The 25,162-nt window shown below is 50.3% G+C and overlaps 1 protein-coding gene across 6 annotated transcripts in view; it reads right to left on the bottom strand.

Moving 5' to 3' along the window:
• Positions 1-6,591: 6,591 nt before the first annotated feature.
• Clmn (calmin) overlaps positions 6,592-25,162 on the bottom strand; it is a 97,805-nt gene continuing 79,234 nt past the window's right edge. For 2 of the 6 annotated variants that reach the window (XM_076849696.2, XM_076849697.2), the window contains exons 10-14: positions 22,280-22,476; positions 18,787-18,847; positions 18,049-18,119; positions 17,560-17,656; positions 6,592-15,997 (exon numbers count right to left, since the gene is read on the bottom strand). In XM_076849696.2, coding sequence (XP_076705811.2) covers positions 15,833-15,997; positions 17,560-17,656; positions 18,049-18,119; positions 18,787-18,847; positions 22,280-22,476 — 591 coding nt within the window. In that variant the 3' untranslated portion in view covers positions 6,592-15,832. Of the gene's footprint in view, positions 16,002-17,559; positions 17,657-18,048; positions 18,175-18,611; positions 18,713-18,786; positions 18,848-22,279; positions 22,477-25,162 lie in introns of those variants that run through there. The other 4 variants (XM_076849698.2, XM_076849699.2, XM_076849700.2 and 1 more) reach the window with 4 other exon arrangements.

Here is a 25,162-nt window from a genome sequence, read left to right as displayed (position 1 = left end):
TTAGATACTTCTGCACATTTGAGTCTAGTTTTCCAGGATAGGAATGAAAACTCACAGGTATGACGTTCCCACGTAAGACAGATGTGGAAGTGGCCAAGATGAGAAAACAGACTCTCATGGCTTCTGCATTTTTCTGCTGGCCTGGTGGTGGCAAGAGCACCCAGCTCTAGGGAGAAGTCCATGACGTTGGTGGGTGCTGAAGGGTGGCAGGGGTACCTTGGCAGCTTTGCCTGAGGCGTGGTGGTCGGACCTGCAAGGCTTTCCTCTTCAGAGCTGCTGTTGTGCTGGAAGCTTTAGAACCTCCAGTCTCCTCCCCCCACCTCTTTCTGCAATCCTACCAGGGACCCTTCATCCTTTATTTACCTATTTAGTTTGTTGGGGGGAACTTACAGCCTTTGAAGATATAAACAGAATAAACAAACAAGGAACCTAGTGATATTGTTTCCTGGGCACAGTCGTGTCATTTGTTCCTTTTCTGTGTGACCATCTACAATGCACGCATGTCTCTTACTGGGAACTAAGGACATTGACTCATCAATTTCCCCAAGACTCAGGCGTCACTGGATCCCAAGAAACAGAAAGATGAGCTTCCCAGCACTTGGGCTGACAGAACCTGTTACCAAACAGCCTGCAGACTCCAAAAAACAGCATATGGTCACGTGAGACTGGACAGCACTTTGTCTATCTTGGTAGGCTGACCCCTGGAACAAAGCAGCAGAGGAACCCACCCAGGTGACATGGGGTGCGAGAATGTCTCTCAGTACTGGACCTTCCTCCCGGGGCCATGATCAAGATGGACACTTGAGTCATAGTGGAAAGGTGGGCTTCAGGGGTTGGGAGCCCAGGGTTAAAACGCTGAGCTTGTCACGTCTGCTTTCAAGACACATTTCCCAACCTCCATTGGAAAATGGGGATGTAATCACCCACCTTCAGGGTTATTGCAAAGATCAAAGGAAAAAATGGGCGTCAAGGGCTGACACACTTTCTGGTTTGTCATAGGCACTTAAGGGGTCATTGTTATCCAGTGTCCTGTTGGGAAGATAATGAGATGACCCATTCTCCAAGATGACAAAGAAGAGATGAGCAGACACCACCTGTTACCTCCCACTCTTCCCCTTTCCTTCCTCCTTATTAACAGAAATTTTCTTTGAGGGCATCAATGTTCTTAGCTACAGAAGAACATTTCCCAGCCTCCCTTGCTGCCCATATTCCTCAGGGTTGGCCAATGGGACTTCTATGAAAATCTCCCAGAGTTTATGTTTTATTTCTCCAGCAGTCTCCTTCCACTTTCCTGGCCTACGGTCATGGGACTGGGGTGCAATCCATCTTTTGATCAGAAGAGACCATGATGGGGAAAGCAGAAGACAGAAAACAGAAGAAACCCGGAACATTGGTGATATGACAGACCTCCCCTGTCAGTTACTGGGTGGACACGTGACTCCCTGAGGTGAAGATCTATAGTTTGATTCTACAATGTACAGCTACACAGGGCCAAATGTATCAGGCCCATGGGCCCAGAGATGAACTAGCTTTTAATTTTGACCTTAAAATACAAATGATAGAAAGTGCTGGGGGAAGAGGAGGCAGCATAGATGTTGGCCCCATTCATCAGGCAATAAAAGTGAAAATGGTTATTTCTTCCTGGATTAAGAAAAGCTAAATATTTCCCCATAGCATTCATGTACTGGGGTATCTACTGATGATATCAGATGCCAAGCACTGGTCTCACTGGTCCTTGGTGTGTGACAGCCCCGATCCCACGTGCTAGCACAGGCAATGCAGAGGCTAGCACACTGTGACCCAAGAGCCCTGGACACAATGCCGCCTCCTGATTTGTGTCCAGGGCTCTTGGGTCACAGTGTCAGGGGGTTGGGGGGTCTGTTTTGGTTCACCCTACCTGGTGCCTTGGCAATGCTGGAAGATGACGGCTTACTGAAGCTGGGCTATTGCCTGTGTCCAGTGTGACAGTGGACGAAATGGATCCCCAGAAGCCTTGGGTCCTTGGCAGAAGTGACTCTTCTGGTGGTATGTAGGCCTGCTTGCCATGGCCGTGCTCAGCAAGGAGGCTTACAGTAAACTGGCCACAGCTGTGTGGGCAGTGCACCTGTGGTTCCTTGACCAGCCCTTCCCAAGGGCACTCAGTAAACCCAGCGATGTGGGGCGGGCCGTCAGCCAGCCAGCATGTGCAGCAAGGAGAAAGTGCCTCCTCGTGCCTCCTACCCCACCCCATCATCATCACCACTATCCATGATCTTCACCAGTCCAGTTATAAAAAGTCATCGCCCTTGGCTCCATGGACCCTACAGGGGTATCATCAAAACAAAATTAGGGGCTGGGGTTGTGGCTCAGAGGTAGAGTGCTTGCCTAGCATGCGTGAGGCACTGGGCTTGATCCTTAGCACCACATGAAAATAAAATAAAGGTACCATGTCCACCTACATCTAAAAATAAACCTTTAAAAATTATAAATAAATAAAAAAACAAAAACAAAATTAGAAAACACGGGGCTGGGGATGTGGCTCAAGTGGTAGCGCACTCGCCTGGCATACGCGGGGCGCTGGGTTGGATCCTCAGCACCACATAAAAATAAAATAAAGACGTTGTGTCCACCGAAAACTGAAAAATAAATATTAAAAAATTCTCTATCTCTCTTTAAAAAGAAATAGAAAACATATCAGCAAGTACCTTGCAACTTTTGATTGCAAACTGAAAAATTAGAAAATAAACCCATGAGCTGAGACATGAAACTTAGGGAAGTAGTGTCTTCTCTATAATATCTAATGTCACACAACAGAGCTTTGCTTGTCTTGAAAAAAAGAAGAAGAACACGACTTCCTTTAGAAAGTAGAAAGTACAGACTGTTTAAGGCAATACCTCTTAAAACGTGATTTCTCGGGCTGGGGATGTGGCTCAAGTGGTAGCGCACTTGCCTGGCATGCGTGCGGCCCGGGTTCGATCCTCAGCACCACATACAAACAAAGATGTTGTGTTCGCCGATAACTAAAAAATAATAAATATTAAAATTCTCTCACTCTCTCTTTAAAAAAAAAAAAACAAAAACGTGATTTCTCAATCTCTGTGGGTTTTGGGGTCTTCACAAGATAAGGTCACTAATTGACAGTAAGCATGTAGACACTTTCCCGAGATGCTAAGGGCATCATTTTATGTACGTTGACTCAGAAAAATTGTGGATTTGTATTGTCATTTTTTAAATTTCAATTCTTTTCAGATCATTTTCACTGAATTTTACAGAAGTATTGGTCCACCACAAATTGGAACCTCTTCTTCTTAAAGCCCTTCATCCCACACAGTTTGGGAAGTCTTACTTTAATTTCTCTCCATGACCTTTGATTTTAGGAAGCCCTCCCCAGATTTTAGGAAGCTCTCCGACTGCCAGGGCTTGGGGCCCCACTGGTGGGGTAGTTGGGCCAGAGAAGACTGCACTGTGGGAAGGCTGCCAGTCTAGAAAATTCCAGGCTATCAGGAACATTCCCAGGGTCATGAAAGAGCCAGAAAAAACCTGGGAATGATGACTCCCGAGCGAGGGAGGGGGCCAAGCTTTAGAGGGAAAGGAAGGGGCGCCATTCTAATGGCCCAGACACTGGCTTGGGTTACCCCCTGGGTGTTCTATAGACAGGAGCTCATTTCAGTCCCCACGGCAGGGCTACTGCTGTGATCTCCATCTCAGAGTCCAGCGAAATGGAGGTTTGGGCAAGTCGCAGCTTGTCTGAGGTCCCTGACGCTTGACTGCTGGGTCAGGAGGAAGAAGGAGGCTCTCCTGGCCAGTTTTCTGCCCAGCGCAGGGTGCGGGCACCTGACCAGCCCCCTGGCAGCCGCTCTTCCTTCTGTGAGCCCCAAGAGAATACGAGCCAGGGGTTGCTTTCAGGGACAGTTCCGGCAGTGCCAGGCTTCTGTTCCAGCTCTGCATTGGTATCTTCATTCATGCATTTTTTTTCCGGGCTCGCCCTTCTCATGGGCAGGACGCACCACCCCATAGCACTCAAGGGAGTCTTGACTGTGTCCGTGGGCTAGCAGCGGGGACAGCGCTTGGCAAGTCGTAGTCATGTTCCCTGTGCATCGCCTTCCTCGCCAGCTCCTGGGTGACTTCAGCTGAGAATGGACGTTCCCCCTCAGTCCTAACTCTACCCACAGCGCAGCCCCGTGAGTCCAGCAGGCCTCCCACGAGCTGCCCACAGCTGGCCAACCCCTGATAACCAGGACCCAAGCAAGCGTCTCCCAGCCTACTAGCTGCCTGTGTCCACCCCACCCCCTCATTTGTAATGCACTTGGTCTTGTGTCCAGCCAAAGGGCAAGGCCCTTCCCTCTGAGCAGCCATTGACAGTGGCTGAGCTCAGACAATGACATGGCTGATGTGCTGTGCAGTTCCTCTGGGCGCCTTCCAGGACAGGGGCAGCTCGTGACTGCTGTTCCTACACTCTGCAGCAAGGAAATTGGTTCTGTTGTTTTGATGTGTAGTCACCATTTTGGACCATGGGGACAAGTCTAGGGGTGACGCTCTGGAGTAGCTCTGAAAACTGCGAGGAGGGCAGGCAGCTGCTGTACCTGGTCCAGTGCCTCTCTTTTGAGAGGAAATAAGCTTCTAGAACATTTAAGCCATTGATTTTTTTTTTTGGGGGGGGGTGTCTGTCACATGCAGCTGGGACCAGTCCTTAATGTTACAGTAATTAATAGAAAATATCACTCTATCTTCACACCTGCCATGTCCTATGGCATAGCCAGCCTGTCCTGAACGAGACCCACGCCACCAAGCTGAAACAGAATCATGCACAGCTGGTCACAGATCTGACCACCAAATTGCTGGATTTGTCTTCCTCTGCTATATCCGCCCTGTCTGTCCCTCTCTCTTTAATGTGGCCAGATGATCTGACGTTCACAAGGTTAAGGGAGGTTTGTGACGGGCCCCAATGTCTATTAGAAACACTGAAAATGTAGAGATGGCAGGTGAGTGAAGGCAGGAGGAGCAGGGGAGGGACGGGGACAGAGAGGCCAATGAGGGGACACAGGATGGTAGCCTTGGGTACACTGGGGACCTGGGATTCCCAAACCTGACTGCCATTCCCACTCCCCAATCTTGGCACAGCAGCAGACCACTCAGGGTCAGGGGCTGGCCCCGCACAGTGTGGACAGGCGAGGCACCTCCCCAGACAGGTGTGGGGAAGGAGGCCTAACTGGCGTCCCCAGCTCAGCACCCAACCTCCCAACCTCTGCCCTCGTCTGCTCCTCATGTTTTCCATCTCAGTGAGCTGGGCTGCCACTCTTCCAGCTGCTCAGGCCCAAACCTGGAGACTCCCGCCCCCCAGACCCCATCCATCAGCAAATCCGAAGGACCACCTTTCAGAATCCATCCAGAGCTCACTCAGGGACCTGGCTGCCCCACCCCGGGGCTGCCTCCTGGTCAGCTCTTTCCTGCATCGTTGCCACAGAGTCCTGGGGGGCCCTGGGCTTTGCCCTTGTTCTCATGACAGCCAGGGTTGGCCTGTTAAATGTGAGTTGACACATCCTCAAAACCCTCCAGTGGATCCCAGGGTAAAGGTCAGAGTCCTTGCCACATCCCTCAAGGCCCCAACTGACTTGCCTGCTTTGTGTCCCTAAACTCCTCTTCCACGTCCCTGGCCTTGCTCACTGTGCTTTCACCAAAGCAGCCCCCAAACATGCCTCACCACGTGAGCTTTGACCCAGGCTTTATTTTCTGGAAAATCCAGGCAATGATAATAATTTACTGTAGGTCACGTGGCTCATGAACGACAGAGCCAGGATTCAAACCCAGGCCGTCAATCTCCAGAGCCAAGCAGCCACCATTGCTACTGCAGCCAGCCCTCGGCCCCTGCGGGTCCTGAATCCGAAGATTCAACCCACTGGGGTTAAAAGAAAAAAATATGTGTGCCTGTACACACATATATTTACAATAATATATTTATTTATAGTGATATAAATATATATCTTTAAAATTACATCTTTTTTGAACACAAACTTTCCTCAACATAATCTAAAGAATACAGTATAGCAATTCCTCACTAAGCCTTTACATTGGATTAGCTGCTATAAGTAATCTGGAGATGATTTAAGTATAAGAGGGTGGGGACGGGCATAGTTTGTATGCAAATACCAGGCCAGTTAAAGAGGAGCTTGAGTGTCCAAGGATTTTGCTAAGTGAAGGGATTCCTGCAACAAATCCCCATAGACACTGACGGACGATATGCCACTATTGTTTCTTCTTGGAGCTTCACATGCAAAGGCTCAAAGCCAGTTAGTACAATTCAAGAACATTCCCTACGACTCCAAGGCCACTGGTTCACCTTGCCTGGGTAAAGTATTATTTCTTTCTTGCTTGCTTGCTTGTTTTTAGAGTATTTTTTAGTTGTAGATGGATACAATATCTTTATTTATTCATTTTTATGTGGCACTGAGGATCGAACCCAGTACTTTGCATGTGTGAGGCAAGTGTTCTACCACTGAGCCACAACCCCAGCCCCTAAAGTACTATTTCAAAGGAAAGGCACTGTCATTTCTGGTTGTAAACACACACACACACACACACACACACACGGAAATAAATGTTATCAATGAGACAGTCATTTCAAGAAATTTATATCCAAAAATTTTCATAAGAATACATGAAATTTCACAAGATCATTCATCGTAGCACCAAGCCTATATTCCTTGATAGAAAACTGTCAAATAACAAATACTCCAGTTAATTTCCCACAGGGATAAATTATGCAAATAGCCATTTATATCTTAATTTACAATAATCAATAAATAAGAGTGCACATTCATACAATTTTTTAATCAAAGATCCCTTTTTTTACAAAGCTACAGCCATATATATATTCTAAATAGACAAAATAATCCTTGTACTACAAAATAACATTTCACTTTTTTTCCTCCATATTTATCCTGAAGCTCTCAGTAAAAATTTTCAGACACAGTCAATGAAGTCCTGCCATGACATTAAAGAAACATGAAATCTGCTAAATATATCACAGATCCCCCCAAACAAAATACCTGTTAACCTCCAGGATAATAGCTCTGAAGAAACCCATCTCCAGGTTTAACCTGGTCTAACAGTGTACAGTAGGGCTGGCCGTGTTCCCTACAGTGTCAGTGCCAGAGCAAGTGATAGAGGCAGCATCTTGGTCGAATCTCAAGGGCAAAGAGCAGGGGTCTTGACACAGACAGCTGCTCCCTTCACAGGCCAGCCCAGGCTTGAGGGATTTCAAATGCAAACAGCTCTGACTCTGAGCAGAAATTGAGCCTTTTTGAGTCACTACTAGAAAAAGAGGACAGAGGCCAAAAGTGGAAAGGTCTGGTTGGGTACAGCTATTTATTTCTGCAGCTGAATTTTTTAATTTAAAAGAAATCCCCTGGGAAACCATGTCAGCTGCTATTTTAACTTAAGGAGACCAAATTAGTTCTGGAAACCCAAGGAAGCAGATCCCCAGGTTCTACTCCAAACTTTCATCCCAAACCTTCTACCAGACCACCTTCTGCTATTGCAAACTCTTCCCTAAGGCACCCTTTGTCAGATATGAACAGGAAGCAATGCTCCAAGCTTTGGCGTTCACTTATATACAGAAGTGCACATTTCCAGCACATAGGCCACTTGTTGAGAACAACACAGAAATAAACAGAATGAATTATCTTGCCAACCTTTGGATTTTTAAACCTAGAAAGAACTTTTTATAAGAGGTCTTCCAATATCTAACCTAGAGAGGTCAGGGAACTATCCAGGGTGTCTGCAGATGAGCCCTGACTAGGATGTGGGTCGCTGAGGCCCGGGCCAATGATGTCTCACTTTGGGCAATGTCAGGTCTCTAGACTGCAGACTCCCTCAGATTCCTTTCAAAAGTATCTCGACTGTTGCATGACATTTAGGAATACCGGTGTCCTGTGGCTATCCTTCCTCACATTATCTTATAGATAATGTGCTATTGACTTTTGATGCAACTAGAAGAAGCAGTGACAAACAGCATAAACCTATCAAACGACATCTTTTCTTTTTCTTTTTTTGATAACAATGCAAAAATCATGACTTTTAAACTTAAAAAAATAATGATCCCTATCTGAGACCCCAACCAATTATGACTTCATTTAAGTCACTCATGGTCTTCAGCCACCATTTTAAATTATGCTCCACCTGTGCCTTTTCTACTTGGATTTTCAAAGGAGAAAGCCTCGTTTCAACTCTGAAAACCATGTGCGGGAGAGAGGAACCATTAGGGACAGGAGGTACCATTAAACTCAAGTCACTGATGAACTGTGTTTGATACTAGAGACTGAGATTTCACTGGTAAAGGCTGTTTAGAGGCAGAAATTTTGGTTGCGAATTTGCAACTGTAGGCTAAACCACGAATTTCTGAAGGACAGATTTAAGCAGTTGGGTTGGAGAGTCCCAGTGTGAAAACCTGGGGACTGGGGAGAAGGCTTCAAGGAAGGAAACAGCAGTGTGATTTCTACACGTGTCCACCTTCCCAGTACAGAGCACGTCCATCCAACACTGGTCCAACTAGGCCAGTGTCACGAAGGATCAGGATTTCATTAGGGGGATCACTTTCTTTCCTAAGCAATGATGTTAATTGTGAACATTAATGTCTGAAAATAAGCCCTACATTCCTGGTTCTGCGACTTACTAGCTCCAGGATGTGACCTTGTTATTCTTCCAGCCTGTGCTTTAGTTTCCTCCCATGATTGTTGGGAGGGTCCCATCAATGAATACACAATGGCTTCAACTTCCTCAGCTGGATTAGAAGCAGGGCAGCCAGCAATAGGGCAGTGAATTGGAGAGAGGAGGATAGAAGCCTTGGGTAACGGAATGTTGGCAAGGAGATGTAGCCAGCGCTTGGAGAAGAGGGAAATGGAGAACTGGCAGGTACCGAGCAGGCTGCAACTTTATAGCTCGCAAGGAAGGTATTTGTTCTTTGAGAAATGTGTGCTGAGTGCCTACACTGCAAACCAGCTCAGCGGTCAATCTGCCCGAGGTCATCCAGGCATTAGGTGACAGTTAGGACACAGATCTAGATCTGGTTGACTTCCCAATATGCCCACTTTCCCTATTGTATGTGCCTCCCAGGGAAGGAAGAAAGGACGGCTAGAAAAAACCAACAAGAAAGGGTTCATTTAAGGACGGCCTGGTTAGCTGAAGCTAGATGGGATATCAGCATGTCAAGGATTTTAACAGGTTAGCAGCAGGATCAGGCTGCGGGTGTTGAGGCCTGTGTGTATTTAAAAACAGCTTGGCCAGCGAGCACAGAATACTGGTTGTCTTTTTCCCTGATGAGAATGTTTCCTGGTGCACCGCTGCTATGGCCGGGGCTGGGCAGAACCACTTGCCTGGTGTTTTGAGCAAGAACCTCAGAACAGGCTCCGGACACAACCAAGTTAGCCTTCTCTGCACTGCAGAGGCTACCAACCCTGGAAAGGCAGCTCAACGGCGCTGGTAACTTCTGCCAACTCCCTGAGAACCAGGAGCTCAGCCTCTGAGCCAGGGAAAAGGGCAAGGCCAAGGCCCTGAGGGGCTCTTACAAACCAGGGCCAGGAGGGCTGGTGCTCACTGGGGCCGCATGCCAGGGAAGTGGAGGGGCCCCATGCAACTCCTGCGAAGCCCAGGGTCCTCAGCCGTGGACTCAATTCCACCAGCTGGGGGAAGCCTGGTGAGAGGCAGGGGCACAAAGGCCCCTCAAGCTCCCCAGAGCACCAGCGAGGCTGTGTCTCCCTTCTACTCCCCCACTGTGGCCGACTGGGTAAGGGAAACACCCTGTGGCAGTTTTTAGCAAATAAACAAGATTCCACCAGCACCAACTCCCAACTTCTACCGCCCATCCTAGGTCCTGGGCCTTGTCCTTAGAGCAGCCCCCACACTGCTGGTTGGGCTGGTGGCAGATGCAAACTGCAGCTGTAGCCGGGGATGCTCTACCTTCCCTAAATGGGGTGTCAGTAGGGACCGTGTAGGGCTGGGGAAGAGAACATGCTGGGCCCTGCAGAGACCCACACACCCTTGTTCCTGGAAAAACCACTGCCAAGAAGCTTTTGAAGCTCCGGCAAAGCCCTTTTCTGGGACTTCAGGGTGTGGAGCTCCATGGAAGAGTCCAGGTGGGCCATTCGGTGCAGACCCAGGGCAGTCCCTCCAGCAGGAAGGAGAGCAGGTCAGGTCTCAATGCTCCAGCAGGCTCTGGGGCCCTGCTGGAGCGCTGGGAAAACTAAGCTGGTGTGAAAGACTTCACGTCACTCTGAGGATAGAATCACAGAAAGAAGTTTCCTCTCCAAAGAATCCGTGACTGCTTCTGACACCCAGAAGGACACCGTCTCTACTCATTTACTCTGACTTCTGTTGGAGGCTAAAAGTTTGTAGAAAACTTAATTGGAAATGCAAATGGTCATCCCAGAGTCACTAGTTAGCAGGGTGATGAGTTGATCTTTAGTTGTATTTATTTTTGTAATGGGTTCTTACTGTGTTGCCCAGACTGGTCTTGAACTTGGGCTCCTGAAATCCTCCCATCACAGCCTTCTCATTTCTTATAGGAGGTGCTGAGCCCTCACATGACCCCTATGGCTGTCCCTCTTATGTCACCCTTGTGAAGGGCAGGTGAGTTGCCTCAGGAGGGGGGTCGGGGAAGTATGCTGAACCCCAGGAGCAGGGAAGCCATGTCCTGGGTGGCAGCTCATGGAGCCATGAGGGTGTACTTATTGGGGCTGACCTCTGGGGGAAGCTCATCTGACCAGAAAGATCAGGTATGGCCAGGCTGCCCCCAACAGCTCTGTGATCACCAGCTGTGGCACACACTCCTATGAGGAAATCCGGCTCATGTTCCACACTCCAGCCCGCAGAGGACCCTGTTTGTTCGTTGGCAAACACCAGCGTGGTCTACTTCCAGGAAACCTGGAAACACCACCACACAGCCTGGCCTGGTGAGATGCGGAGATCTAGGGTGGTTTACTGGGGCTGTGTGACAGAAACGGGGGAAGGAAGGGGAAGAAAGAGCCACTTGAGTGGCAGCCTTGAGCAGAGCTGGAGGGTCAGCTCACCCTCTCCTGTACTGGGCATGGCACAGATCAGCAACTGGATGTTGTTATGGCCTCAGGGAGACGCAGAGAGGTACAGAGCAGTTGGCAGAGCAGCGAGCCACTGAGTCAACCATCAGAAATTCAAAGGGGTTTGCAGATCAAGACAGTGTACGAGCACAGGGCTCACTTCTTCTGTCATGAAACTACAGAAATAAGAGCCAAGGAAAGACAGCTGCACAGCCATGAAGATCCAGGGTGGGAGGAGGCAGCCGCAGGCCCTGGACGCCAATCCATCCACAGCAGGGGCAGAGCTGATGGGAAATGAGGAGGGCGGAGGGGTACCAGGTGCCTATAGGGGGAGGCCACTGAGCCACCTCATGCAGCATTCAGGACAGGTGGGGGCGAGACACAGGGCTGGAGAGAGGCACATTTCTGGACTCTCAGGCCTCCTGTCCCTCCCATGCAGCCAGACGTCCCCTCTGCTCCTACACCGTGGAGAAATAAGAGAAGCTCCAACCCAGGGACACCACACACAGCAAAGGCGGGAGCAACTTAGTGGACTAGCCACTGACTGGTGTAGGCCTGCTGGGCCAGAACTCCAGCACTGCAACGGGTCTTGGGCTCAGATGGCATTACAGTTGTGGCACAGAGCAGACACCCAGGCCATGGGGCAAGTGGGAGTTGAAGTCCAGCTTGTGCTCTCCCTCAAGCTTTGCCCTACCTCACGGCTGCACCCTCCCAGAGAAAGGGATGAAGGGTATGCTCTGCCAGTCAGGCTAAGTGTCGTGGTGGCTTCTGCCCAGAGGGACACCTGTTTTTAAAACTGCACAAGGGCATTTCATAGACTAATAGCAGCCCCGTGTGAGTCCCTCTTCCCAGGCAGAGGAAGAGTGAAAAGCTCTCTAAAGAAATGGACTGGGCCGCAGAGAAAGGATGTGCAAATACTGATACAGGATTCTCCAAAGACAAGTCCAGTCCTCGTGGACTAGAGAAAACCCACTAGTTGACACACAGCTTCCAAACAGCTTCCTGAGCATCGGCTTTTAAACATGAACAGATAGATCCACAGAATCACCAGATACTAGAGAAAAACTTGGAACATGAAAGATAAAGACAGAGACCAAAACAAGAGGGAGGAAACTTAGAGGAAGCCAAAGCAATACAGGGAGCAGAAAAGAACTTCCTCCCAAACACTATTATTGGCTGGGTGTGGTGGCACACACCTGTCATCTCAGCAACTCAGGAAGCTGAGGCAGGAGGATCACAAGTTCAAGGCCAGCCTCAGAAACTTAGGAGACCCTGTCTCAAAAAAAAAAAAAAAAAAAAGTTTGGGGATGTAACTCAGTGGTAAAGTGCCCCTGGATTCAATCCCCAGTACAAAACAAAACAACACCAACAAAAAGAACCCATTATCATAACATCCACAGGGCAATAGGATCTGCATTCCTGAATCAAGAACAAAACACTACAAAACAAAATCCGGAACAATGAACAGTTTTGGAAATCAACATAAAATTGAATATATTTTCCTGAAAGCAAATCAAAAAATAGAGATGAGAAATTAAAAAAGATAAAAACATTAGAAGATTAGTTGGAGAGGTCCTATATTGGAATGACAGATCAGAACAAAAGAATGTAAATAATTTCGAGAAAACTTAAGACCTTTCTCTTAGGGCTCAGCACAAAGTATAATAGCAAAGATGTGACACCATCATGACAGTTCAGGACACCGAGAACAAAGCATTCTTCAGTGTTTCCAGGGAGAGGAGAAAACCAAGTCACATGGGAGTCCAAATGGCATCACAGAGGTCAACAACCACAGGTGGCGGGGCAGGGTGTATTTTGTAACTGCAGTTCTCTGCTCAGCCACATTTGCACAAATGCATTTTGCATTTTAAGTCATGCAAAAAAAAAAATCTCAAAATATTTGCAACAATATACTTTCCATGTTCCCTTTCTCGGGTTACTAAAGAATGTCACTCCAAAGAGAGACAGGGAGGGAGGGTGGGGCAGGGCAGAGAGAGGATATGAATCAAGGGGGAAGTGTGACTAGGAAGGCCATGTGCCTGAAGTGAACACGTGGCTCAGGAGTGAACATCCCTGACAAGCCCATGGCAGTGTCAATGCTGGATGCACCAAAGAACATGATCTAACTATAGGGTCCCGGCACGAGTGTCCCCTCCATCTGCAGTATTAGCAGGTCAATAGATGTTTCTAAATAAATTAAAAGAATAAAGTATAAGCATGTTATGTAGACGTGCAAAGGTAAATATTAGAAGAACAGCTCAGAGTGTTCAAAATGGTTACTTCTAGGAGCAAGTTGCCTAGAACGTAGGAAACTGCTAGTTCTCATTAAAAACCTGATAGTCCTTTTTTTTTTTTTTTAATTAAAAAAAACTCCAAGGAATGGGGTGGCTTGTCCAGCAGCCTGTTATAACCACCTTCTTCCATATAAGCCTATACTCAAGTGAATTTTTTATCCTTTAAAAAATCAGTTTACTGCCAACCTGAGCCAAATGAGTTTTGGGCATCTTGCCACTAGATGTTTTAAAGAACATTCAAAGTGGAGGTGAGGGAGGGAGCCGGCAGAGAGCTTCTGAACAAGGCCTAGAGCTGTGAAACAAAATGATTCACATTTGGGTCAGCTCTTCTTTGGCATTTAATTTGGGCAGAGATGTCCAGGTGCCCAGGGTTATAAAATATCACACACAGAATCTTTATTATGCGTACCTCTGAACTTCTGACGTTGCCAGGAAGCTCATTAATTAGCTCATTTTCTACGGGCTCCTGGCCTTCAAGATGGAGACACTCCAAGCTCCGAGAGCTTTTGCCTGGAAGGCTGAGATTCTTTGGGGGAAGGGAGGCAGAATGGCACAGAGGCCGGGTTTCGGCCTTAGGGGCTCCACCATGCTGTGTGAATTCTTTCAGTTTTGCTGGAACTCTGTATCTGAGATCTGCTGCTTGAAAGAAGAGAGTCCTTGGATTGCTAGGAAGGAATGGGATTCCCCGAGTAAAAGCAAGGCTGGTATGTCAAATGACACGCCTTGACAGGTGTGAAGAATGTTCCAGAAGGTATAGGGGTTGAGCTTGAAGGTAAACAAAGCTTCCTCATGGAAAAGACAGCAAAAACAAATTGAAAAATTTTTTTAAAGGATAACAAAACAAAGTTTGATAGGTGCCCAAATATTTGGTTTTGCTTGAATGAGAACATTTTTTCCCTAGTAATTTTATCAGGACATTCATGTGCACAGCAGAAGTTTCCTGCAAAAAGGGACAGCTCTGGACTGGGCATCAGGGTGCTCATGACAAGTCTATTCCTGGTGGGCTGTGTGAACTTGGCCAACATCTGTGCCTCTCTGGGTTCAGCTGGACAAACTGCTCCCTGAGCCTTTGCTGAGGAGAGTTCATAACTTTGGAAGGAAGAGTTCATAACTTTGCGTGCTCTTGAGGGGGAGGGTAGAGGCAAGAGGAAACTTAAACAGCCTTCACTGATCTGAGTCTTAGCAGGACCCAGGCTGATATGATGGGAGGGTGGGAGAAGTGCCTTTGTCTTTCTTACAACACACCTGCTTTGCTCTACTCCATCATGGCTCTGGAGCTTTCCAGAAAGACTTTTCAAGAAACCCATTTTCATGACTGGCAAGAGGTGCCAAGGCCACAACAGGTATTCTGAGGCCAGCATGCCCCAAAGCATTGTTAAGCAGCACAGTGGGCACTTGTTCTTAGCCTGGCCACCTCCAAGCTCCTCAGGACCTTTCACAATGCCCTGCTGGGCCCCGAGGTCTCACAGAAGATCATCAAAGTGGGAGTAGGGTCTCCACCTACTGGGAGCCAGCTAGAGCTCTGTTTTGAACACGTTGTCTAGATTGGCCCCTCTTAGGTTTCACTTGACAGAAAATATGATTTTCATTTGAAAAGTCACAGTTCTAACTCCAATCAAACAATGCAAAAGCAAGTTAAAAATACATCTCAACTGGGTATGGTGACATTCAACTGAAACCCCAGCAACTCAGGAGGCTGAGGCAGGAGGAACATAAGTTGGAGGCCAGCCTCAGCAACTTCACAAGACCCTGTCTCAAAAAAATAAGAAGGGCTGGGGGTGTGGCTCAGCAGCAGAGTGCCCTCAGATTCAATCCCCAGTACCAGGAAAAAAAAAATGCATCTCACTCCTCCAACCCTTCAAGAAAACCAGGGTGAGAAATGCAAGTGCTGTGGCTCTCAACAGAGCCTTGGTCTTCTTCCTTGATTCTTCCGTTCCCTGTGCCCTTTCTGGGAGCCAGCTGCAGCTTGGTGCTGCTTGGTTCCCCCCAAGAATGCAACCAGTCACCAGACTGCAGCAGGTGCACAGACCCGCATCTTCACCCAGACACCTGCACTTGGAGGAAAGTTCTTCCAGGTAAGGTCCCCAGGGGACCAGTGCTCCTCCTCATCAGGCAGACCCTCATCCAGAGGTAAGTAACTAGAGTTCATCCAGGACCTGAGAAACCTGCATGCATGCGAGCCGAGATCCAGGTGTTGGCTGAATATTGGTGACGATGCTTACCATCTGATCAAGCAAGGCACAAGGACAAGACTCCCCAGGGAGGCAGCTGCCACCTGAGTTCTGAGCACACGGCCAAAGGGGAAAGGTGCTCTCAGGCCCCACGGAGGGGAAAGGACAGGAGCAAAGCAGGACAGCGGGGCGGGGCCTGGGCTCCCCCAGGTCTTCCACCACCTACAGAAGCGGCCCCACCCCCAACACAAAACAAAATAAAGTAAAAAGACCCCACCCTGGTCAGGGGCCTGTCTTTTTTATTCTCCAGACACACACATCAGAGCCTGTTGACATCCAGCTGCGGGAAGAGCAGGAGGCAGTAGACCAGGAGCCAGAGAAAGAGAATAAAATACATCACATCCGGCTGCTGCACAAACTGTGTCAGGGAGTCACTCTGTGGGCTCTGGCTGCCCAGGGACATGGCTTCTCCAGAATTTTTGGCCTTCCTACAGAGGGAAAGACAGGGGACAGCAGTTAGTAGCAGGGCCCCAGGAGGGTGGCCCACACCCCTACTCCATCCCCACTGCCCCAGAGCCCAGGACGTGGTGTGATGACTCTGGGAGGCCACAAGTCATGGACATGGACCCAAGGATGAGAGAGGCCATCCCAGTGGCCCTTCTGGCTTCCACCTGCCCCGCTCATCTCCTGGGCACCAAGCGGGAGGAATGGTCAGCACTGTCCCACAGATGGGCATACTGAGACTTGTGAGGGTGGTGACTTGCCCCAGCTCTCCAGGGCCACTGCCTTCACATCACAGTGTCCTCAGGATGCTCCCTTAAGGAGTGAGGTACTGACAGATTCCAGTTACTTTCTAGTCATGGAGGGGACTCCTCAGCCATCAAAAGGGGTGCGGAGTGTCCCAGAGACAGATGATTTCAGAATGACCATCAGAAACACGTAAAGACACCCCTGAGTTTTACTTCTGGCTTTAGAATATCACCATTAGGAGAACTATTAGATATGATTTTGGCCAGGTGTGTCTCTTTTATTCTACAGGACACAGGGCTTAAAATGACACTTCGCTTTTGCCTGCCAAGTCACGGGGGCTGGCAGGATGGTGGGAGCCAGCTTAGGGCAGAGCAGAAGAGAGGGTCCAGCTGACCTGGGGGAGGGGCTGATGTGGGTGCCTGAGTGGCAGCGTATAAGGCCTTTCCTGAGCCTGAAATGAGGAGACAAAAGACAGCATCCCTGACGTGTGGGGGGAGGGTGTCAACTGAGCGGAGTGATTCATGGGATTCACATAGCACGGGATGCACACCTGTAACCCCAGGGACCTGGGAGGCTAAACCAGGAGGACCCCAAGTTCAAGGCCAGCCTGTGCAACTTAGCAACACTGGCTCAAAATTAAAAAGTAAAGGCTGGGATGCAGCCTCGTGGCAGAGTCTTTGCCTAGAGTGTGTGAGGCCCGAGGTTCCATCCTCCAAATGGCGAAAAATAAATAAATAAATAAATAAACAAACTGAGTGATTCACATGCTGATAATGATCAGCTGACAGCATTTCTCTTTTTTAAATTATAGAAAAAAGTGAATTTCAAGGATGATAAATGCTTGATGTGGACATGTGAACGACACCTGTATCTGTCCCCCCTCGGGTTTTACTTTCGGCTGCTCTATCTCAAGTGTTGTCCTATGAGCCTGTTCAGCCTAGTCAAAAACTTGACTTTGCATTTCCATCTCAGGCCAGCAAGAGAAGCTTGCCTTGCTTCCTTTTTAGGAGCCAGAGGGGAGGAGTCCTAAGGCCCATGCTCCTGGGGATTGAGCAATACTCAGCAGAAGCTTCCAATTCCAGTTATCTAACCTTCCAGGTCAAGTCAAAGCCATTGGGGGGATAGGGAGAGAGAGGGAGGGAGGGAGAGAGAAATTAAAGCCCCCATATGACTGCGACTTGGTTGGGGCCATCGCAGACTGAGATGTTTCTGCTCTCTGTGCTCTACATGGGCTGTTTCTCAGCCAGCTCAGCGACATTCGATTGGGCTAGCTAGTTCTCCAACAGTAAGAAATACTTTCATGGACATCCCGGCATGTTTGCATTCCCTCTTCATGTCTGCTCTGATGCCATAAAACTGTAAAATCAGCTCAGTGAGCTTCTGAGTATTGTACCTGCAGGGGTGAGAGAATGAACACAGGCTGTCAGGGGCCACGCCCCCGCCCCTCTCCTCCTGCCTGGCCCTGCCGTGGTACCTCCTTTCTGCCACTGCTTGATTTAAATGCAGCTGTCGGCTCGTAACTCAGACTCCTTTTTGCCCTGACTGGTTTTCTAAACCACACTCTGCCACTGTTCATTAATATCCGCTTCACCCTCCCACGCATACTGAATTTATATTCTGAGCCTCTGGAACGGGTATTTCCTACATTCTTTCAAGTTATTATTACTGTGATCCACAAAGCACAGTAGGAAAATAAAATCTCCACCCCATCAGGTAGGCTATGCTTCATTAAAAACATTTTTTTTTTTAACCCCACCAAACTTGCAGCAGAACGAAGCCACCAACCTGGTTAACATTCGGTTTCTTCTGTCATCCAGATCTGCTGCATTCCTCAATTGAACATAGCTAAAATGATCCTACAGTGAAATTTATAAACAAAACCCCGCAACCCAATTAGTAAAGATGAAATCTCTGAAACAGAAAATAAGATGATTTCAAACAAAGTCAAGGGTGCCAGGCTTTTCTCGATACTGCAAACAGCTAATTCCAAAATCAAACTGCTAAACAGTCAACATTCTCCCACCACTTCCCCACGCCCTCCAGGGTGATCGGGAGAGGCCCTCCCGCCACCCATAACCCCTTCCAGGTGTGCTGTGGAGTTGGGCTGCTGCGGGTCCCCGAAATTTGAGGCTGGGTATCTGCAAATGTCAAGAGGGACCTCTACCTATGTTATGTCCCTGTCATCGAATGGGATCTTTCTAGGTGTGTGTGCTGGGTCTAGGGAGGCGTCTCGGACGTGTGGGTTTTTTTCTTTCTTTCTTTCTTTCCTTTTTTTTTTTTTTTTTTATAACAAAGAGGCCTTTGGGCTTTAAAATCATCACTTTATTTACATCCCTTATCGCCCAAACTGGACATCCAATTGGACTGTGCTTAATGACAAGGTTTCAATGTGTTTGTCTTCTATCCAAAAGTATAGTTGTTGCTCATCAGTGATTTCAAAGCTCTAGGCCTGGGAGGAGGAAGGGTGGAAAGGAATTGATTAATTAGCAGGGACCAAGGGGAAGAAGAAATTCACATACTAACCGATTCCAAAGACCTATTAGTATGACGTCGAATGTAAATACTGGAGTCACTGTGACTAGTCCTGAAAAACAAAGACATGTTTTAAATTGACACCACCCAGAACTCCCCGAGGCTTGTGACATGGTTACCCCCAGCCCCAGTTGTCCCCCCGTGCACTCAGGCAAGTGGCGACTTCAGACCGAGGGACAGAAATGACAACTTTTATCCAACATGCCCACTTTGTGGGTGGGTGCTTATGCACAGTGAGACGGACACAGAGACACACGGACTACAGAGCGACACTGCCAGGATGCTTACTGGAAAGCAGGCCACTTGGCAATCCTGGCTTTCTGGGTCCAAGCACCCTGAGGTCCTGGGGCCCGCCTGAATCCTCTGCAAGTTAGATAGCCGCGGGCCTCACCCAGGATCTGGACCCTCCAGCCCTCCTTCCCACTCAGAGCGCTGCTCTTGCGGCCTGGTCCTGGGTGTGCCCCTTTCCCCTCATATACAAGCAGGCAAATTTTCCCACCAAAACTTTGAGGCTGGCGGGGGATGGGCCTCTGTCCTTGAAACACAGGTGGCCCACTGAGGGCTGTGGCAAGGGAGGCCTGGGCTTTCATCTAGGCTCCTAGCAGAGTAGCTGGCAATGCCAGCCACAGACTTTTTTTTTTTTTATCTCTGATCAGTGTTCCTCCTCTGTAAAGGGATCATCATTCCTATCCTGCCTACTCTGCAGAGTCAATGGTGCTGGTGGGCTCATGAGCTCGGAGCACGGGGTCCTGTTTTGGTGCCAGGTGTTGGTTTGGTGCTGTGGACCTCAGCTTAGAGAGTCAACTCAGTTTCCTTAATTCAAGCCCCCTGAGTGACCTCCTGGGGGTCTGGGGAAAATGTATTTGTCTCAAGAGTTTATTTCCGGGCAATTTGACACTCGGCAGCTTCGGCATTCCTGCCCACTGCTGTCCCGAAAACCCTTCCTTGCTCCGCACTGGGTACATTTGCAGCTAGGAGTTATGCCTATTACATACCAGGCCCACGTTAGGCTCAGGGAAACTGTCGTCCTTGTAATTCCATCTAAAAACTGCTACTTTTTTTCTGGCTGGTGTCACAGCACAGAAATAAAGTAAGACGTTCCTACAAAGACAAAAACCCACTCTGGTGCCCAGACCCCAGTGGCGCCTCAAACAGAGCTGACCCTGATACTGCAGGCCTGGAGAGGCAGACGTGCCCTGCATGTGTGTTGTGGTGTTTTCTAGTAAGGGGGGCACCTCCGTATCAGGAAGGGACTCTCCTCCGTGCCCTGGCTTTTGCAGCATGTTTCCTTTTAGATATTTTGAGATTCACTTATAGTAGGTTTGAATCCTGATCTTCATTCTTTAAGCAAATACTTATCTAGATCCTACTGTGTTTCAGGAACCAGGCTAGGTGCTCAGAACCCACGCTCCCTTCCCTCCAGGAGCCAAGAGAAGACAAGAGAGCTCATTCATCAAGCGAGTGCCTATTTCCTTAATCTTCTACCCAAAGGATTTCAGTGAATGCCAACTACAAGCCAGTGCCTGTGCTAACTAACTACTGGGGCTGGGCTCTCTATACATCTCTCTTTAAGGAGATCACTGGGGAGGATAAAGACATTCTTAAACACAGGTGACTACGGAAATTACGGTTTGGCTATGCACAGTGAGAAAAAAGAGGAGGCTAGAGGAACATATAGAGGGGGATCTTCTTGGAGGAAGGGGCAGGTGGAGCTGAGAAGCAAGGCTGAGATGCAGTAAGCCAGGGGACAGGCAGGTGCCAGCGTTCCAGATAGAGGGAAAGTCACTAAAGGAGGCTGGAGAGGGGCTCAGTCAAGAAACTGAACTAAGGCCAGGTGCCTGGTACAGGGTGGATGGAAACAGAGATCACTGGGGTCCTGCAGGCTCTGAAACAATGGGCCTCTCTGCCTTGTCCAGTGGGGAGCCCCAAGGGAGACAGAATTGAGAGATGGCCAGAAAAACACTCTGCACCAGGGGGAGAGGCGCCCAGAACACGGTCCCATTCAGGAATGTGGAGCCAGGTGCTGACCTCAGATCAGTGTTCCTGGGTGTCCAGGAGGGGTGGCATCTCCTACCCTGGAGCAGCAGGTGGAGGGCTCTGGGGTTCTCGCCTTTGCTTGCACTTGGGACTCAGCTTCCACCTGGGCTAATACACTTCGTTAGCATTCGAGCTTTGCCACTGCTGTGCCTGAGTAAGGGGGAAGGACCTCTGCCCTGGGCAAGGAGATCGGGCCCTGAAATGACAGCTTCCCCTCCCTGTCTGTCCTGGGCTCCTCTTCCCTGGGCTTCACCTGTGCTACCAATGGACACGGCGCATATCCAAGGGAGTTGGCTTTGCCCCCGCTCCCGGCTCCCCTCCCACCTCCTTCCCTTCCCGGCGTTTGCTGAGGTGCCTGCTGCTGGCTGTTTGCTCTGGCTGTTTCCTTCACGGCTGCCTCTGTTTCCCCACATCCCAGGCCCAGAAGCCAAGCAGAGTGGACCTGGAGCCCTGGGCACCTGTGGCTCTTCCTCTGGCCCCCAGCTGGCTCCCCAAATGCATGACTCCATAATTTTCCTGATTGGCCAAGACACTCCCGCCTCCTGGGGAACAGGGGCCAGAGGAGAAATGTGGACCGTGGAGTCGCGGTTCTGGTCTCAGAGCCCGGCGCTGCCATTGTCTAAGCCCAGAGGCCCTGGGGAGTTTACAAGGTCCAAGATTCCCTGTCTGCCATTGCAAAGCACGAGCCCACCCACATGCCTTGGGCGGCGACGTGAGAATGAACGAGGAAGGCTGTGTGAAGGACCTGCATGCAGTGGGCGTGGGAAACAGTGACTCTGTGATGACCGGGATTTTGACCCGGAGACACCCGGGTCTTCTGACAGCAGAGACACATTATCCCTGTGACAAATCTGGCTCCTCTAGCAGCCTTGGAGTCACCGGGCAGGTGGGTGCTGCGAACTCCTATCTGAGGCTCGTCATCCTCCTGCTCCTTCCTTGCCCCAAGAAAAATCAAACATCCCAACCACCTTCCAGCCGGAGCTGGGGGAGACGCCAGAATACTAACATCCACGTCTAGCTTCTGTGTGACCAGGACAGAGGTCACAAGCTCCAAGTCAGTAGGGTGCGTATAAATGGGAAGTCGGGCTCCACCTGGCCCAATGGCTCTCTGGGACCAGGGCAGCTGGCAGCCTCCAAGTTCATCACTTTCCCACCAGCACCGTCTGGGTCGGGCCCTACTGGGCCCATGGCTGTTTCCACCCAAACAGCAGAGGGAGGAGGGAGGGCAAGCACGGTGCCCTGCCGGTCCTGCTCCTGACAAGCTCTGGTGACAGGCAGGCAGGGGAGCCCAGGTGTGGAGAACCGGGACTTTGCTGACTCTGTATTTCTGGACCCTTGCCCAGTGCCACCCCTGAACCCCCCCAAAATCGAAAGCTGCAAACGGAATGAGTACAGACAGCGACTCTCTGGCTCCATCTCTAGGGCGAAAAGATTTTTAGTAAAATACCTGGAAGGGACTTTGTGGTCGCCAGCGTCTTCTTCTAGGTCCTCTGAGGACCGAACGGTTCCAGGTGCTATAAATAACAAGCCTTCCTCGGGGTCCATGTGCTTCCTTTTCTCCTTCTTCTTACTGCTGGTTGGCTCTTCCTGGGCCTTTACTTCTAACGGGTTCGCTATATTTTCTGAGCGTGGGGATTCTTGGGACTAGAAGACAAAAGAGCCCCAAACAAGTCAAATTTCCTGCCAGAGCAGATGACATCACCGGGCAGTGTCCCAGCCCAGCCACAATACCCAGTAATCTCCCTCCAGCACCCTCTGCCCCCGAGAGAACCCACCCCAAGTCCTGTGCCTTGTGTGGAATTCAAAGGCTGTAAACGGATGGAGTGAGAACAGGGCAGGGCTTGAGTCAGGAGGCTCTCACTTCACATCCCGCTGAGTCAGCTCTTTGACCTTGAGCAGCTGACCTCTCTTAGAGCCTTCCTTTTCTGCCTGTCAGGTGGGTACCATATTCAACTCCCAACCTCTTCCCACTGTACCACGGGGTTTCCTAGAGAAGATGTCTCTCAGTGGGGCAGGAGTTGACTCCTCCACGTGACCATCCTCCTCCCTTGAAGCACAGGAAGGATCCGGAAGTCAGATGGGTCAAGTGTGCACAGGTGGCCACCAGCTTGGTGGTACACACAGGCCAGTTCGGAGTTTGTGGGATGACACCCCACTGTGGCCAAGGGCCACGCAGTGCCACATCTCTAGCTCTCAGTTGGAAAGGAAGAGCTTCTGACCACTGTCACACCAGCCTCCTGAACCCATCAGCAATGTCCCATGACATAGAGAAGCTCAGGGATTGTGGAGCCACCTCCTGGGGACCCCTTGGGGGCTGGAGACTCTGCTCAGTGGATGCAAGCAGCAGGCTGCTGTCCCAGCAGAGCACAGCTCTGCGCAGGCCCGAAGGCACTCTCAGCAATCCCGGAGGACAGGCCCTCTACCAGCACCCTGAGTGCTGCCTTTTCTGAAATGTGGAGAGGACATTTTTCTTCTCAAAGATTTGAAAAAGAAAAATGTGTCATATTCTAGTCCTTTTGGCTGAGAAAATACTCTTTCTTTTTTAAAGGAGGGCCAGGTATCAAACGATCCACCCCCTGTCTCCAGAGCCAAATGCTGGGAGCTCGGGTAGTGGGCAGGCACTTGTTGGAGAGGTGGAGCCAGAGTGTGAATTCCAGTCCCCCAGATGCAGGGAAGGCCAGGCTCAGGAGGCAGCGTGACCTGCCCCAGTTCACACCACCAGTGCCAGGGGGATTCTGCGTCTCCACTTGATTCCATGATTCCGCCCCCCCCAGGGCTCCCTCAACCTGCCCACCTGCTGGAACAGCAGGGCTGGTCTGCCTTCGGCATTCCCACCTCCAGCACTGTGCGGGCCAGGGAGAGGGTCCCGCCGCTGAGTAGTCATTCTAAGTAATGGGCAGAGCTGCCACTCTGCTCTCTCCCTGTCCCCCACCTGACCCGACCTTTTGTCCTAAAGGAGCTTTTTGGCCGACCACAATCTGAAGAATCGCCCCCATTGTTCCCCTGTCCCCAGCTTAGGGACACCAAGGCCTGATCTCACTGACTTTTTAGGCTCCCACAGGGCAGGGCTGGCTTCAGAGAAGTCAGCCTCCAGCAGTGGGAAGAGGTGGAAAGGCAGGTGGGGCTCCTCTCCCTGGGGGCAGTGCGTCCCTGGCCCTGTGGGACCATCTGTCCCACAGATGGCGCACTCACTGCCCTGCCCCAAACGGCCATCTCCTGCCATGTTTGCCCTCTACACCTGGAATTCTCCCCGCCACTGTCCCGAGGGCAAACTGAATGAAACCAAGCCCCAGGTGTGGCAGCTTTCCACCTGAGTCCCATCTGAGGCTCCTCAAGCCCCCTCTCCCTGTAGCCCTCCCCAGAGTGCAAGGCTGGCTCCATCCGGGACTTTCTTGAGCAGAACTGTCGTTCACCCACCTGACACTTGCCTATGCCCCAAACCAGCATGCAATACACCTTTGTCCCCGCACCATGCTGGTGTCTAGGATCAGAAAGTAATGCACAGATGCCCATGAGCTCCTGGGAGAGAACAAACCCCATGAAAACCCGCTAAGCACTCAAAGGAAGAAACGCGCCAGACACGTGACCGGCTGCAGGTGCAGGAGCCGCGCCTCTGCCTGGGCAGGTGCTGGGAAGGCTCCAGCAGGTGTCCTTTGCACAGGGCTTTGCAGGGTGACAGTTGAGGAAGGCTGTGGGACCAGCCCAGCCCAGAGCGTGGTGTGTCTGGGATTCCGCGGGGCTGGCCTGGCTGGACAGGAAGGCAGGTCTGGGGGTGTGGGAAGTGGCAGGCTGGAGAGGGCAGAGTCTCGGGGTCATCTGGGAGTCTGGACTGGACAGGAGAGGGGAGTGATGGGATGCTGAGACAGTGTTTTGGGGTCGCCCCTTGGCAGGCTGTGGGAAGGCTGGACTGGGAGGGAGGAAGAGGTGAGAGCCTGGGGAGAGACAAGGGGCACAGGGGGCACTAAAGCAACTGGACTAGCTGGTCATGTTCCCACCCGGCTTCCAGCACCAGGGGACCATTATCCACTCGGAACCCCTGCAGCTCCACCCCCACCCCTCGCCAGATGCCACATTCCCTAATATCCAATCCTTGGGGGACTCTATGTCCCCCACATCTAACAGTACAGGCAGAATTCTCCTTTTTTTTTTTTTTTTTTGGCAGTGTTGACACTGCTGTCCACAGGGGCGGACTGGGTGACAGGTGAGCTGGGTGAGGGCCGAGCCCAGGCCCATCCCTTGGGTATCCCTCGGGGACCCAGCCAGCTGGCTTGCAAAGCTCCCTCTGGCCTCCCTGGGCTGCAGTGCTGCATTCCTATCACGGGCACCTGCA

The sequence above is a fragment of the Callospermophilus lateralis genome, chromosome 3 (genome assembly GCF_048772815.1).
Source record: "Callospermophilus lateralis isolate mCalLat2 chromosome 3, mCalLat2.hap1, whole genome shotgun sequence".
Classification (NCBI taxonomy): domain Eukaryota; kingdom Metazoa; phylum Chordata; class Mammalia; order Rodentia; family Sciuridae; genus Callospermophilus; species Callospermophilus lateralis.
The sequence above is the reverse complement of the archived record's forward strand: the minus strand, read 5'-3'. Positions and strand labels throughout refer to the sequence as shown.